At 37.9% G+C, this 18112-nt stretch overlaps 1 protein-coding gene across 1 annotated transcript in view; it reads right to left on the bottom strand.

Moving 5' to 3' along the window:
* Positions 1-5618: 5618 nt before the first annotated feature.
* LOC130091562 (thrombospondin type-1 domain-containing protein 7A) overlaps positions 5619-18112 on the bottom strand; it is a 130404-nt gene continuing 117910 nt past the window's right edge. Inside the window, exons 22-28 of the mRNA XM_056259504.1 lie at positions 16284-16458; positions 13127-13300; positions 10944-11024; positions 9577-9659; positions 8523-8736; positions 8357-8444; positions 5619-6138 (exon numbers count right to left, since the gene is read on the bottom strand). Coding sequence (XP_056115479.1) covers positions 6051-6138; positions 8357-8444; positions 8523-8736; positions 9577-9659; positions 10944-11024; positions 13127-13300; positions 16284-16458 — 903 coding nt within the window. The 3' untranslated portion in view covers positions 5619-6050. The remainder of the gene's footprint in view (positions 6139-8356; positions 8445-8522; positions 8737-9576; positions 9660-10943; positions 11025-13126; positions 13301-16283; positions 16459-18112) is intronic.

Below are 18112 nucleotides of genomic sequence, written 5' to 3' on the forward strand. Positions count from 1 at the left end.
GTTGGAATTTCAGAGAATCTTAAAGGGACTTTTGTAAACATCTCATAAAACAAAAAAATTATATTTAAATAGGCTTAATGTTCCAAAGCTTCCAAACGATATAGTTCTAAAGTCTGAAAAATCTGATTTACCAAGGAATTATTGCCTTTAATTAGACATTCTATAGAAATTTTACGTTCAATTTCAGCATTTGATCACATACTTTTAATCCATCCTTCACAAAGCTCTCATAAACAATGTTTCAGTCTTTGATCTTACATGATTGGCAACAGATCCCAATAGGATTCTGACAGAAATCACGTACAGTATGCATTCAGTATGGATTTGACTTGACACGTCTCTGTCTGTGATGCTGAACCCACAGCCAAACACATCAAAGAGCAGATCAACACCCGCAGCCAAGAGACGTAGAAGAATTAGAGATAAAATGTAAGTGTACTTACATCATATGTAGCGAAGAGGATCATAAGATGCGTCAAACTGCTTGCAATCATCATCATAGAAGGTTTTCTGACTCTTGAACTTTCCTTACAGCCGTTCTGATCCCTGTGAAATTCTCAATAGGATTCAATGTATTTCACAGGGGAAGCTGATGTTCCTGATTCGAGGCTTGTTCTGCGCTGTGAACACATGGTCACTCAGCTCCATCTGACACCGAGAGCTGCTCACACGAGGGAGGAACGCCTGGGAAGCTCGACTCAACCAATCCAGCCTCAGACACACTTTATGACTTTCATTAAAGTCATTCCTACAATGCAGCATATTTATCGCATCTGCCATCACATAAAAGAGTAAACATTCACATTCATAGACATACACTCACCTAAAGGATTATTAGGAACACCATACTAATACTGTGTTTGACCCCCTTTCGCCTTCAGAACTGCCTTAATTCTATGTGGCATTGATTCGACAAGGTGCTGAAAGCATTCTTTAGAAATGTTGGCCCATATTGATAGGATATATTGCAGTTGATGGAGATTTGTGGGATGCACATCCAGGGCACGAAGCTCCCGTTCCACCACATCCCAAAGATGCTCTATTGGGTTGAGATCTGGTGACTGTGGGGGCCATTTTAGTACAGTGAACTCATTGTCATGTTCAAGAAACCAATTTGAAATGATTCGAGCTTTGTGACATGGTGCATTATCCTGCTGGAAGTAGCCATCAGAGGATGGGTACATGGTGGCCATAAAGGGATGGACATGGTCAGAAACAATGCTCAAGTAGGCCGTGGCATTTAAACAATGCCCAATTGGCACTAAGGGGCCTAAAGTGTGCCAAGAAAACATCCCCCACACCATTACACCACCACCACCAGCCTGCACAGTGGTACCAAGGCATGATGGATCCATGTTCTCATTCTGTTTACGCCAAATTCTGACTCTACCATCTGAATGTCTCAACAGAAATCGAGACTCATCAGACCAGGCAACATTTTTCCAGTCTTCAACTGTCCAATTTTGGTGAGCTCTTGCTAATTGTAGCCTCTTTTTCCTATTTGTAGTGGAGATGAGTGGTACCCGGTGGGGTCTTCTGCTGTTGTAGCCCATCCGCCTCAAGGTTGTGCGTGTTGTGGCTTCACAAATGCTTTGCTGCATACCTCGGTTGTAACGAGTGGTTATTTCAGTCAAAGTTGCTCTTCTATCAGCTGGAATCAGTCGGCCCATTCTCCTCTGACCTCTAGCATCAACAAGGCATTTTCGCCCACAGGACTGCCGCATACTGGATGTTTTTCCCTTTTCACACCATTCTTTGTAAACCCTAGAAATGGTTGTGCGTGAAAATCCCAGTAACTGAGCAGATTGTGAAATACTCAGACCGGCCCGTCTGGCACCAACAACCATGCCACGCTCAAAATTGCTTAAATCACCTTTCTTTCCCATTCTGACATTCAGTTTGGAGTTCAGGAGATTGTCTTGACCAGGACCACACCCCTAAATGCATTGAAGCAACTGCCATGTGATTGGTTGATTAGATAATTGCATTAATGAGAAATTGAACAGGTGTTCCTAATAATCCTTTAGGTGAGTGTATATGAATGAGAATGCTTCAGCATTTATAATATAATGCATACAGTCTAAAAATGCTTGGTTCAGGCTTTTGGGTCATTGTATTGGGTTGAAAAAATGCAACGAGGTCATCCTTCATGTTTAATACACCAGTGTTTATTACCTGTAGGTCATCAGAAAACATAAGCTGTACAAAAAAGACTTTAAAACATGACCATAATCAACAAAGAATCAGCGAGACCACTTTGCAATGTACTAAACATTTCTGTGCAATATAAAAGAAATTAATATGATTTAATACTCATTCTTATTTACAAATGATACGAGACATTCATTTCACCAGCTGCTAGCCGGACGGCCAGGTGAAATGACTCTGATGTAGCAGCGTAAATGAATCAGGGGAAAACCAGGAAAGTTGACCAATAAAAAGCCTCTTCTATAACTACTATCTGACTGGAAGATATCAGCAGGATTCATAGGCTAATACATCTTAGGAATATCATATTCAAACTGTTGTTTCGATATATATAAATTTTCATGAATACTTAAGATTTTATACACCATTTTCTTTTTCACTGCATTTTAGGGGATACAGTATAATTATGGATATATAAATTGATCACTATTTTATTTTCTGCTGAACAATTAAACATCAAAACCGTTGCCGAATGATTTACTGTTTGATGGCTTTGTATATTTTCTGTAAGTGTGACGAGACAGCTCAAATTGTGACTATATTTGTTACACATGTACAATAACCCCAGAAAGTATTTTCACATTTAAGTCACACTGAATGTAGAGATGCATTAGATTACACAATATCAAATCAAGCAAACTTTATTATAAATAAATATAAAGCCATTCCTACATTTTTAATGACTTTTCACAGTCCTTTTAGAGGCATCATAAATGCCTATTTATATTAAATGTTAGGCTACTATAAGGGAAACCAAAATTCTGTTAACACTTTTAATCCATCCAATTTCTATATAATGCTTAAATCCTAATTTGTATATTCAAGTACACAGTGTCATGTGATACACCAGCAGGTATACTGATTTAAGTTTCACAAGTTTTTGATTCAGTATAAAAGGTTCATAAGAATCAATAGTTCAGGAATCGGACTACACCGCACAGCTGGAATGTTTTAGATTCACTAAAAAGAACTGGTTCATAAGAGTCAATAGTTTGGGAATTGGACTACACCGAACAGGTCGTATGTTTCTGATTCACTAAAAAGAAGCACCTTAAAGGGATAGTTCACCCAAAAATGAAAACTCTGTCAGTAATTACTCACCCTAATGTTGTTCAAACCCCCGTAAGACTTTCGTTCATCTTCGGGAACACAAATGAAGATATTTTTGATTAAATCTAAGAGCTGGATCACTCCTCCATAGGCTTTTAAGGGATTGAAACTTGCCGGCCCAGAAAAGTTATTAAAGACATCGTTAAAATAGTCCGAGTGACTACAGTGGCTCAATCTTAAGTTTATCAAGCGACGAGAATACTTTTTGTGCGCAAAAACAAACAGTGAGTGAGGTCTGATCGAGTGAGTTCACGTAGTGTAACAGCGCAGCGCTTCTGTGTTGTACGTCACACGCAGGCTCACTATTGGCCGACGCTGGTCATGTGTGTGATGCGTGTGACGTACAACCCAGAAGCGCTGCGCTGTTACACTACGTGAAATCTCGAGGCCCACAGAGAAGGAAATGAGTAGTTGAATAAAGTCGTTATTTTTGTTTGTTTTTTGCGCACAAAAAGTATTCTCGTCGCTTGATAAACTTAAGGTTGAGCCACTGTAGTCACTTGGACTATTTTAACGATGTCTTTAATAACTTTTCTGGGCCGGCAAGTTTCAATCCCTTAGTAGCCTATGGAGGAGTGAGACAGCTCTCAGATTTAATAAAAAATATCTTAATTTGTGTTCCGAAGATGAACGGGGTTTGAACAACATGAGGGTGAGTACTGACAGAGTTTTAATTTTTGGGTGAACTATCCCTTTAAGAGAGTTCTGACATTGGTGGTGCAAAATAATAGTGTGGGAAACAACATCAGAATATTTTAATACATTGTGTCACTTGTTTCCAGTATTTAAAAACATGCTACTGGTTCACAACCCTATATCTAATGCAATTACATTCAGACATTTTAAAGTTGATCTTAAGTGTCCAAATACTTTGTAGGGCCACTGTATTTTGCATGACCACTGTCCTGTGAGAATTGGCAACAATCAGGAACAAAACTCCCATATTTTTGAATCGATAATAAGGCAGAAACTATCGGTCTTCCCATGAGACCCATTGTCTTGACACGTACATTATTCATGTAAATATATACCAGACATTGAAAATGGGGCATAAATCCCCCAATCAAAATCATAATACCGTCACAACCACTTTTCCCTAACAACTGTATATCGACCAATTATTATATATTATAAAAATGTCTGAATGGAAAACTATAACAAAAAATACATATGTAAAGTCTGTTGAGCAGAAAAGACACATCATACAGTAGAAACTATACAATGCACAAATGAGTGAAAATAAAAGGACGTGAGGTCTTTAAAGAGTCCCACTCTGAGATCTATTCTTACACTTTCTCAGTTATCCCGCTTCATTGATGTGCTCCAGATTCATATTCTGTTGCCTTGAAGAATCATCGCTTCAGAGACATTGTTCAATGGCGAATGCCTTCCTTGCTGCACTAATATAGTGCAAAATAACACCTGGAATCAGAGTGGGACTTCCAGGAGAACATGATTCGTCTCGTTTTTACCTTCCATAGAAAGGCTGCATCTTCCGTGAGCAAATGTTGTCCATGATGTAAGTGATATCTGAAGTTGTTCTCTACTGCGTGTTTGTACTGTATGTTTTGGCATTGTTTATTCAATAACTCCCTCCAAAAACATGAATCCTCTCAGATGGGAAGCACAAGTCGGAAGAAAGTTGTTCTGATAAGGTCCTAGAGAGAAGTCCGACCAGTCGTAGAAGACCATTAGCTTGACCGCAGTTGCATAATTGACAAATGCTTGTAAGGAACTGAATATAAACAAAGGCATGATCTCACAGCATATGGAGATGTGTGTAAAGGCTCTTCCAGAACAAGAACGGGAAGTAAAAACAAAGTATGACGGTTTTCTTTATGTTTCTTCTTCCAAGTTGGATTCAAGCGATGAGGGTCCAGTATTTGTGATGGTTAGGCATTTCTCATTTGGAGGAGTATTTACTGTAGGTGAATCTCAAAAACATGCCTAGGTCACACTTTACCCCCAAAACAAAAAATTAAGCTTTATTTTAGGCCTATTTTATTGACTTTATTAGATGATGCTGAATAATGGCACTATTGTCTTCGGTAGAGCTGCTTCACAGCAGAATTGAACTTGTTTCATAATGAATGAACTTTACACCGTGATTGAACTGAATTGAATCGGTTATATCTGATGAAGTTTGCATCAATAATTCTGTTACTTTCCTGTTTATTACTGTGAAACAAGGTCTATAAAGTGCTATAAAATTAAATGTTGATATGACTACAAAGGCTTTTTGCATTGTGACAATATTTTCATAACAGTTAAGCACATTTTCCCTAAATTCTTATTGCTGCAATGTAAACACTCTCTTTTACTATACTTTTACTATGTTTCAATAAATAAGTATTAATACATCATGGTTATATTAGTTATATAGCCTTTAATTTTTGCTGATTTAAAAGGATATTTTTAATATGAATCGCTATTGACAATACTGAGAATTACAAAAACACTTAAATCGTCCAGATGCATTACAGTAAAAAAAGAATTTAGGAACTAATGTGATTCATTGTCATGAATAATGCAATAATCAAAATTTCATAATATCACGTACAAAATCTTAAAGGTGCTAAAATTGCCTTAGTTTCTTTTAATCAAAAATATCATTACTTATATATTTTTTCTTCAAATTTTGGGGTATAATGTGACGCGGGCATGTTTGAGTGAGATTCGCCCATTTTCAGAATGTCGATGATATTTTCATGACATCAGTTCTCAGAGAAAGGCTACATGTCCGCATCACCATCGTACGCCAGGGTCAAGGGTTTCAGTCGGTTATTGTTTTGTCTTCGCTGAGGTTTCTTTGGCTTTTTGCTGAGGACAAAATAATCAAAATTCTATAATAACAATATGCTTGGTTTAAGAATTACTGTAGAATTACTTTAAGGCCACATGCACACTGCAGCAATTTAATTCTCTTCAATAAAAAACAAACAAATTTACTAAAAACAAAACAAAAAAATCCAGCAGCCATAAAATAAATATTTTAAATTACGATATTTAGCAACTGTAATTTAGGCCATTCATTGCTGCATTTAAGGTTGTCTCGCTCAAAATCTTGCAGTGTGTACATTGCTTGTGTATACTTTATCTTACAGTATTTGAAAACACGATATATTATATAAATACAGTATATATGCATTGCATATGCATTTTATGGCATATGGTACAAAAATGAAATCATGCAATGTGTAAAAAAACAAACAATGGTTGATGAATGATGATGAAATATCATGATGATGAGGGAAGATTCAGTAATGACTTATGATGAAATATAATAGGTGCAAAACTATGTCAAGCGTGATTAAAGACCATATTGGCATTATTTCAACATATGATCATAACAAATTCACTGTTCCAAAACCTAGTGAATTGCCCTAATAGGCATAACAGATGTTCCAAAAGGTAAGAAACATCATGTTGCCTATCAGAACACCTAATCTGAGCCTAATTCTGAGGCGGAATCCCATGTGTGCATCACAGAAAAGGCAATCCCAAAATGCATTATGACAAATCAGTGAAAATTTGATGATGGACAAAGTCTAAATTATAAATATACTTTTAATTCATTCAACACAGAAAAGTGTTGATAGAAATAGTTCCATAGAATTAAAGGGATAGTTCACTTTTTGATATGTTTTAGCTTACCTCAAGGGCATCCAAGATGTAAGTGTCTTTGTGTCCACAGTATTTTCAATATTGTTATTTTTAGGTCAAACCGTTGTTGTCTGTCAGTCATATAATGCAGGCCTATGGGGTCTACCTCAAAGAGCATACACAGAGAAGTCCAAATTAAACATGATTTAATGACTCGTAAAAGTAAGTACACATTGATGGCCCAAGACACGAAACGAGCGGTTTGTGTGAGAAAACGAACAGTATTTATATCGTTTTTACCTCTTGTAATCACAGTCACGTCCAAGTACTCTGATGGCGCGGGCGCCTCTGTCTGCGCAAGCGCCGGAAGTGATCTCTCGCGCGTGAACGTCACTCATTGTTTACACAGAGATTTCGGACGTAAAATCTCTCTTTTTTTCTAATTTCTTTCCGAAATCGTCTTCCATTGCGATTTCCTGTATATCTAAATATGTTTAGATCTTCACAGTGAAAGGTAAAACGTCCGAAATCTCTGTGTAAACAATGAGTGACGTACACGCGCGAGAGATCACTTCCAGGGCTTTCCGGCGCTTGCGCAGACAGAGGCGCCCGCGCCATCAGAGTACTTGGACGTGACTGTGATTACAAGAGGTAAAAACGATATAAATACTGTTCGTTTTCTCACACAAACCGCTCGTTTCGTGTCTTGGGCCATCAATGTGTACTTACATTTACGAGTCATTAAATCATGTTTAATTTGGACTTCTCTGTGCATGCTCTTTGAGGTGGACCCCATAGGCCTGCATTATATGACTGACAAACAAGAACGGTTTGACCTAAAAATAACAAAATTGAAAATACTGTGGACACAAAGACACCTACATCTTGGATGCCCTTGAGGTAAGCTAAAACATATCAAAAATTAATTTCAAAGTGAACTATCCCTTTAACCCTATAAAGCCAACTGTAATATATATGATACAGCTCACTAGGTTTTGCAACAGAGTTAGTTTCTTTATCTTTTTTTGATCCCTTAAACCGTAGATAGGCAGCCTACCCGGGCAGCTCGGTGCATTGGGCATCCGAACATAAGGCACAGACTGAGGCCGAGGCACTGGGCAGAGGGGGCTGAGATCAGGAGTCTGTTCCTCCGGCCTTTAACTGGCTCTTGACTCTTGACTCGGCTGCTGGCACTCAGGGCAGGTGTACGTCAGTTCATGGGCGTCTTGGCCCATCCATACCACCGTACCATTGGCAGAATCTGGCGTCTCGAGCGACCGCCGGATGGCACAGTAACTGCTGCTCATGACGGGCGAAGGGAGGCATGGATGATGGGATGCGAGTAAAAGAAAAACACAAGCAAACGAATGCATGTAGTGAATGAGAAAATAAAGTGAGCGATGACGAGGCAGATGGAAAGTGGCGTCGCTCTTACCATGCGAGGTAAATCATCGACACTATAAACACCAGGAGGACAAAAGCACCTGCCGCCACACCGTACACCCACGTCTTCAGTGTTCCGTCTAAAGAGGAAAAGCCTTTCTTTTTTTAGCAAAAGCAAAATGCAAAACTACATACAGAAATTGAAACTGAATATTTACCTGGTCCAAAGGGTTGCAAGTACCATGTGCGTCCCACGCGGCCAGGCTGAACCGTGGTGGGCAGGGTGGGGTTGATGGCCCGGCTGGTCTTCACATCGGTTTTCTTGTCCCCTGCGGTAGGGATTTCGAGCACAGGGATGGGCGTACATTGCTCCAGCATTCCCTCGGCCGTCAGGACCTCGGTATAGCCCTCCTCACACATACATACTCCCTCCTGCAGGGGGCAGCAACAGCACACAAATACTATCATGCTTTCTAGTCTGCTTTTACAGCCTCATTGTGTAGTTTATAATCGTGCTCTGGCAAACTAAACTCAAACTTTCCAAACTGTAGATGTTAGGTAAAGACTGAAAGAGTTGTGGTTTAGCAGTGGTGACGGTGAAGGCGTCATTTATAGCCTAACTTTAGCTTTTCACTTTTGGATATTAAATATTTAGGCTTCAAAATTAATAGGGTAATAGTTGTGTTCATTTGTGAATATTATCGCTATGAACAAAACGTGTAAGAATCATACACTTTTGTTGGTCACAGAGCTTAATTTCTACAATGCTCCAAAGCCAATGAAAAAAAAAAAAAAACTATTGGGTTTTTGACAAGGGAACCAGGGTCATGCTAACTTCCAAGTTGGCCTACAAAACTATGTCATTCCTGCAGTAGTCTATTGACCAGGGAAATGATTGTTATCGCCCATCCTTAGAGGAAAGAGAATATTCACAAACTTCTCTTTTTTGAAAGGGATTGTGGGTAAAATTATCCCAAATAGCATGCACAAAAAAATCAACTAGATGTATTATATCATTTGTGCAGCCATCATTTGGTATGCACTAATTCGGATCTTAATATGATTAACATTTGGTCTTGTAAACTGAGTAAAAAGTAAAAAAGCTCATTGATCATGTTTCAGAAATATAGATCAACTGCACCCCCCAAAAAACAGTTTATGACTATGATTTTCTGTTACGTCCATTATAATAATTACAGCTGGAGCGACCGTCGACAGTTACAGACACCCAGGCTGAGATTACAGTAATCCCACAATCCTCTTGCGTCTTACCTCTGAGCAGAATGACTGTGGTTTGTTACAAAGTGGATCACATGACTGGTCCGCCCCTGGCAGTAGCGCTGGAGGGCATCCACCTGGAAGAAATAACAGAGTAGAGATCTTTTTCAAGCTTTTGACAGAAAAGTTGAGTTGAAAAAAAGTTATGTACAGTACACCTACCAACCAAAAGACATAACAATAACGTTACTCTATCTCATTCAAAAGTATACTTTTCTATTACATCACTTGCATGCAATACTGCATATATTATAACCACTTCAAGCCACCATGAAATCAAAATAGACAATTCTGATTTTTTTTCATGGAATATTGAAGTATAATTTATGATTTGTCTGTGCACTTTTTTAATTCCTCGTAATCTTTAATTAAAATAACTTCCCTTCCCTCTTGCAGCAACATCTCTTCTCTGATGATGTGTTTACTGGCGCGAGGGCGGGGCGACCTGTCACTCACATGAGATCCACCAATAGCAAACCACAACCATCCAATCAATTCCCTACATTTCTTTTTCTTATTCAACAGATATCCATCACACTAGGCAAAAAGACCATCACAACTTCTGTTTCAGTTTGACTTGAAAAATAGTAATAACTGTACATATAATTATTTACTTAGTATTTACAAATAAATCATATCCCACTGCTGCTAAACTTTAGGTATATATTACTTAATTGTCAGTTCTGATTTTACTCCTTGTACCTTGTGGTACTATTGTAACTATTGTCCATATTCATTGTTGTCTTTTTAGTCATCATGACTGTCTACTACTGTAAATGTTTTACGAAGGAACTGTATTACATTCGCATCATATCCATTGCCATGTGATGTGTTAAAAATTACAACAGAATTGACTTTGCTTAGAATACTGTATCCCAAAAATGCAATCCAGTGTGCTCTTTGACAACTGTACACTAGTAGTTTAATCAGAAACTACAGAAAATGTGCATCTTGTGCACAGTACACATACTACAAAGATGCTGGCATGATGTTCTGAACAGTCTGCTTAAAACAGCACTTTGCCAATTCTTTTATAATTATTATGCATGCAGCTTTTATGAGCTCATTAATTCAAAGCTACAATAATTTATTTGTCACACTGCAGGAACGTTAAAAATGACCTTTAGTGAAGGCCAAAAGGCATTTAAAAGTGGTGGAAAAACTGATAGGGCCTAAGATGTGCACATTGCGATATACATTTTAACTTGAAAACTTGATGTTGATTAAAAAAAGTCCAGAGACACATTATGCATCAAGTAAAGAAAAGTTCTCTGAAGGTTTGTATTGGTATCTGTCAACCATCATTGGTTACTCATTCATGTGACTTAAAGAGACAGATGTAAAGTGGTGTTGTACAGCACCTGTGACGTTTATTCCATCTGAGCGTTGACACCAGATCAGCTGAGGACCGCCCATCCACTGGTACTCGTAACACTCACCATCTATACGGAAATCAACAGAGTAAATATACATACTGCAGTCGACCCTTTAGACAGTTGTAGAGAGACTCATTAAGGGTGTCGTCACACTCACATCCTGTTGGCTCCATATTCTCACTACAGTACATCATACTATGAGCCTGATGTATAGAATATAATACATGCAAACTGTTTTGAATTTGAAAAAAATATTTTGTCTAAATACTCAATAAACTGTTCCATTTCAAAATGTAAAAATTTCTTACAATTATTTAATATTTCAGGCTTTACAGGGTTAAATTGGACCAAAATGTGAACCAGCTGAAAAAAAAGCCCAATTCCCATTGCATTCACACTGTCCCTGGCCTTAAATAGCACTTATTTTGGTCAGTCTGTTAGTTATGTTAGGCTCTCGGTTCACTTTTCAATCACTATTGTAAAGAATCAAGCCCTAAACATCCAACTGCATTTCATGTAAAATTCTATGGACCTGTTAAATCAGGTGACGTGAAAAGTATTTATTCAAGGAATCATCCATGTGGAACGAAATCCAAGTATGGTAATGAGCAGGGTTCTAAATTAACTTTTTTGATCACCAGCCAATGTGGCTGGTAACTTTCTAAAGTTACCAGCCATTTAGAATTTCCACTAGCCAAATTTTTTCCGGTGAAAATAAGAGAAATTATGAGTGCCACTGAATGCATTTGATCATTTTATTAACATTGTTGGCATGAAAAACACATGTAAAGTACAATACAACACAGAAAGTGCAAACATTTCATTTCAAGTTTGGGATCTATCCATCTATTAGGGATGTGCATGAATATTCGATCTGTAATTATTATTCAAAAAATAAAATACTATTCTAATTAATTTTTTCTTTTTTTTCGCAGTTATAATTAAATGCTCTGGGTGGAGCGTGTTTAACAAGTGGATTGTATTTGATCACATAATGTCGTTGTCTGCCTCGCGAAGTTTGGAATTACTTAGATGAAAATGATAGCCTATTACAAAATGGAATTACGTTTAATCAATTATTAATTAAACTGAGTTATCATAATATCACCACCACAATGAGAAATCACATGAAATCCAAAGAAACAGCAGTCGACTGAGGAAGCAGCTGCCCATCACTGCATTAACCACTGAAGGTCAGCAGCTGTACCCCGATATCTTCTGGTAGCAAAATGATTTTGAGACATATGCTTCCTTTAAGTTTCGTTGAGGGATACAGGTTTAAGAACAGAAAACCCAAAGTGCTGTTACTTCACTTTGCACACACACACACACACACACACGCCACGCGTCTCTGCAACGTCTGTGTCAGCCCAGCGCGTTTTCTCACTCGAGCATGTGGATATTATTGTTTTTCTCAACATGAACGTGAAACAATATAAACACGATAATCATATGCTGACTCGAGTATGTACGTTCTGTAGGATAACTGCGCAGTCTGCTTCTTTTTTTGCGTTTTTCCCCCGTTTGCGCTGCTTGAGCTTAAATGTTTTTGTTGTTTATATATTTTGTTTAATACACATATTGTTGAATATTTTCAACTAAAAGAAAACCTTAAGATATATAGTAAGCTTGTTGTGTATATTGCCGAATGTAGCCTATAAGCTTGTTCAAAAATGACAAACGTATAACGTATCTCTCGTTAAACGGCATTTAAATTTAAACCCAGAAGTCTGTCCCAACCACCGCCGCATTTAGTTTAATCTTAACTTTTTACTTTAGCTACTTTACTAGCTCCCTCCTCTTTCAGTCTACGCTCCCTGCTCTGGCTCCGTTCGTCTTTATCTTCCTTGTGTTTTCTGGTGGACGGACGCGTACGCTCCGTTCATTTTCATCATGATCATTTCTCGTGCTGGTTTCATTCACTAACTGCGCGCAGCCAATGGGCGTATGGAACGTCATCACGTAGCATTACGGCACAGTGTTCATGGGAAATGTAGGAAGTACTGCCAGAGGGATAAATGACCGAGAACAGAGCCTTATGCATCACCGGCCAAACTGGCTAGTAAGTTTTTATTAACACCCGCCAAAATGAATTTTAACCCGCATTTGGCGGGTTGGCGGGTGTTAATTTAGAACCCTGGTAATGAGAGAGGAGGAGCATGTCTCACTGGTGCAGGGGCGGGACTGCCACTCCTGATCGGGACACTGAGCGATGTTTTCTGGTTCCTGCGCGATGACGGCACGTGAGCGGACCTGCACCGGAGTGAAGTCCAAACGCTGACCCTTCACACACACTCTCTGACACGGGCTCCAGTCGGACCACTCCATCAGATAACAGTCACCTGAACAGATCAGCAGGAGAGTTGCCTAAAGTAGATGTCCACTAACCAACTCAATACAGCCTGATAACAGCAAAAGTGCTTGGGAAGCTGTGAAACTATATTTTGACATGCAACAATTCATTTACAATGTAAAGTAGTTCAAGTGCAATTTCAACTGAGGGAGAAAGCAATTTCAATTGAGGTAGACACCCCCCTCAACCCCCAACAATTTATTTAGATTACATATTTTAGATTACATATTTTTCAGGTTGTATAGATTTAAAACACAAGTTAACACAAAAACAATGATGATCTCAAATAGGGTATAAGCATCAAACCTGAACCAAAACTTTTATATTATATCAAATAAAACCAAAAAACATCCAGATTACATAACTAAACTAAAAGCAATATTGCTGTATAACCAAATATGGTCACACTATTGATTAGGATCCAATTCTCATTATTAACTAACTATTAACCATCTGTATGAATTTTTGCCTCAAACTCCTAATTACTGCTTATTAATAGTTGCAAGGTAGTTAAGTTTAGATATTGGGGAAGTTAATGCAGAACAAGGCAATAATATGTGCTTTAATTAAGTACCAATAAACAGCCAATATATGCATGCTAATCAGCAACTAGTAAATAGTGAGGATTGGACCCTAAACTAAAGTGTTACCCTAAATATTTTTAAGAAAAAAGACGAGTTAAAATGGCAACACTATTGAGTGTTGAATCTATAATGAATTAATTTATTTTAAAAAACGAGTTATTCTAAACAGTTAGAGGCTGGGTTTGCATTTTTATGGGAATGTTTTTAAGATATTGTAAATTTATTTTTTATATCCATCTAATTATATACACTACCGTTCAAAAGTTTGGGGTCGGTACGATTTTAAATACTTTTAAAAGAATTCTCTTCTGCTAACCATGGCTGCGCTTATTTGATTAAAAATACAACAAAAATCAGTTATAGTATTAAATATTATTCCAGTGTAAATCAGCTGTTTTCTGTGAGAATATATAGTAAAGTGTAATTTATTCCTGTGATCAAAGCTGAATTTTCAGCATCACCAGTGTCAGTGTCTTCAGTGTCAAATGATCCTTCACAAATCAGTATAATATGAGGATTTGATGCTCAAGAAACATTTATTATTATTATCAATGTTGAAACAGTTGTTGGTCTGTCAGTTGTACAGATTTTTTTTTTTTTTTTAGGATTCTTTGATGAATAGGGTTAGGGTTAGAATCTTTTGTAACTTTATAAATGTCTTTACTGTCACTTTCGATCAAATTAATTATTCCTTGATAAATAAAAGTATTGATTTCTTTCCTCCAAAAAATAAAAATAAAATTCTCACTGACCCCAAACTTTTGAACGGTAGTGTATATATATACACTCACCGGCCACTTTATTAGGTACCCCATGCTAGTAACGGGTTGGACCCCCTTTTGCCTTCAGAACTGCCTCAATTCTTCGTGGCATAGATTCAACAAGGTGCTGGAAGCATTCCTCAGGGAGTTTGGTCCATATTGACATGATGGCATCACACAGTTGCCGCAGATTTGTCGGCTGCACATCCATGATGCGAATCTCCCGTTCCACCACATCCCAAAGATGCTCTATTGGGTTGAGATCTGGTGACTGTGGAGGCCATTTTAGTACAGTGAACTCATTGTCATGTTCAAGAAACCAATTTGAAATGATTAGAGCTTTGTGACATGGTGGAAGTAGCCATCAGAGGATGGGTACATGGTGGCCATAAAGGGATGGACATGGTCAGAAACAATGCTCAGGTAGGCCGTGGCATTTAAACGATGCCCAATTGGCACTAAGGGGCCTAAAGTGTGCCAGGAAAACATCCCCCACACCATTACACCACCACCACCAGCCTGCACAGTGGTAACAAGGCATGATGGTTCCATGTTCTCATTCTGTTTACGCCAAATTCTGACTCTAACATCTGAATGTCTCAACAGAAATCGAGACTCATCAGACCAGGCAACATTTTTCCAGTCTTCAACTGTTCAATTTTGGTGAGCTCTTGCAAATTGTAGCCTCTTTTTCCTATTTGTAGTGGAGATGAGTGGTACCCGGTGGAGTCTTCTGCTGTTGTAGCCCATCCGCCTCAAGGTTGTGCGTGTTGTGGCTTCACAAATGCTTTGCTGCATACCTCGGTTGTAACGAGTGGTTATTTCAGTCACTGTTGCCCTTCTATCAGCTCGAACCAGTCTGGCCATTCTCTTCTGACCTCTGGCATCAACAAGGCATTTCCGCCCACAGAACTGCCGCTCACTGGATGTTTTTTCTTTTTCGGACCATTCTCTGTAAACCCTAGAGATGGTTGTGCGTGAAAATCCCAGTAGATTAGCAGTTTCTGAAATACTCAGACCAGCCCTTCTGGCACCAACAATCATGCCACGTTCAAAGTCACTCAAATCACCTTTCTTCCCCATACTGATGCTCGGTTTGAACTGCAGGAGATTGTCTTGACCATGTCTACATGCCTAAATGCACTGAGTTGCCGCCATGTGATTGGCTGCTTAGAAATTAAGTGTTAACGAGCAGTTGGACAGGTGTACCTAATAAAGTGGCCGGTGAGTGTATATATATATATATATATATATATATATATATATATTATTTGCTAATATTTTGCTATAATATTAATTTATTTGAGTAAATTCTATATTATACTTATTATTTTTGTCAGTTTTGGCGTGCCCACCTGTTCTGCGCAATATCATGTACAGATGTATGTGTAGGTTGTTAGATTCTACAAACAGCATAATTTCAACATTGACGAACCCGGCCCTAAGTTCAGTCAGGTTCTCCTCCAGTATGTGGAACCATTTAGCCTATATGTAAACATGTGATTTTTTTAGTTTTTGTATTGTATTTGTCTGTTACTGTTTGTGTTTTGTTACCGTTTGTTTTTTGGACCATTAGTGTCCTTAATAAAAGCTTTGATTGATTGATTGAATATTCTAAGACTGTTACCAGGGCAGGGTAAGGTGCAGGTCTCCTCCAGAACAATCTTCTTATCTCCGTCGACGGCCAGCTCCAATCCAGCACAGAGATCTTCCTCTACAATGCTGCTCTTCCCATCGCTGGAGCCGTCCGATACGAAGCACGACAGGTTCCGGAAACGCATGCCCACCCCACACACCACCTCCTACAACACACATGCACACACAGAGGTTTGAGATGTGAGTGCTGCGCAGTCATAAACACTTCCTAAATCCAAAGATCAAAAGGAGGATTGAAACGGAGGAGGATCAGAGAGAATAACAGAAGAGAAGACGAGGTTGACAGCGAGATTGGAAAGCAAGGTGGTGGAAGAGTGAGGAGTTCCAGCGCGGGTTGTTAGCGAATTATTCAGTGTGTTGCGTTGGCCGATTGAGGTGTTTAGCTTAAACTATTGCTCCGTTGAACAATACCATTCAATAAACACTAAATTGTTTGAATTTCATGAGTCACAATGGAGCTCAGCAGAAAAAAAAGAACAACAAAGAGGAACAGATTAGATTATAAACTTCAATTTGTTTCCATAAGCTTATTTTACACATGCTGAGGTATATACACTACCATTCAAAAGAGAAAAAAAGAAACTCAATTTTATTCAGCAAAGATGCATTAAATAGTTCAAAAAGAACACTAAAGACATTTACACTGTTACAAAAGATTTTCATTTGAAATAAATGTTCTGTTGAACTGTCTATTCATTAAAGAATCCTGAAAAAAATTATAATCACGGTTTCCAAAAAGATTAAGCAACATTGATAATAATAATACTTGTTTCTTAAGCAGCAAATCAGCATAATAGAATGATTTCTCAAGGATCATGCGATCAAAATGCAGCTTTGCCATCACAAAAATATTTATATAAAAAATTCAAAAATAAAAAAAGTTTGTTAAAGGCACAATATGTAAGATTTTTGGATTCAAATATCCAAAAAACATAAAAACACTAAAACCATGTTATATATTTTTTTGACTTGTGTACTTACATTATCCCAAATGTTTCCAACAAATGTTTAAATACAGAGAAACCAGCTATTTTAACCAGTGTAGTAGCGGTCCGCGCCATTGCGTCGCCTGTCAATGACGTCATATCCGCCTTACCCTCGATTTCCAGTGGAAACACCAAAAACACTTTCATATATTATGCGTTTTATTAGACAGGTGTCTGGATACTTTTATCAACAGAAAACAAATCATTGTAATATAGTTCAACACGGTTAGTCTTATTGTTGAATCTCTTGTTTTTTTGATTTACCGCGAGTAACATGTTTAATGTGTTAATATGTACCATAGTGGCTAACATAGCATAATCATAAGTGCTTTATTTGTAATAACAGTAATACAGCATTTAATCCACCATACAGTATATTTTAAAATTATTTAGCAACACAAGACATCCAGCTTATATTAATATATTGTGATATATATCCAATCTAGCTCACTGCAATGTGCAACAAGTGTCTCATAGCAGCCACCTAGCTAACGAACATAGTAATGATATAACAACTTTCAACACACTCGAATGTATTTTAGTATGCTTGTTTTGACCTAGTTAAACAGCTGTGTTACCCCATCATTTTAACTAGTCAGATAAAGTGACCTGTATGAGTAGTAATTCAGCCGTTTCATTAGAATAAAATCAAATAATGTGAATTTAAGTGATCAAACATAACTAACAAAGTTCAAGTTCAGTTGTTATTGTTTTTAAAAAGCGACCTCTAGCGGCGAAACTTTAAATTGTAACAATATTCCACAATATTACCGTTTTGACAGTAAATATATACAAATAAAAGCAGCCTTGGTGA

Source organism: Rhinichthys klamathensis, unplaced genomic scaffold (genome assembly GCF_029890125.1).
Source record: "Rhinichthys klamathensis goyatoka isolate OS25496 unplaced genomic scaffold, OSU_Roscu_1.1 h1tg000168l_1, whole genome shotgun sequence".
NCBI classification, from domain to species: Eukaryota; Metazoa; Chordata; class Actinopteri; order Cypriniformes; family Leuciscidae; genus Rhinichthys; species Rhinichthys klamathensis.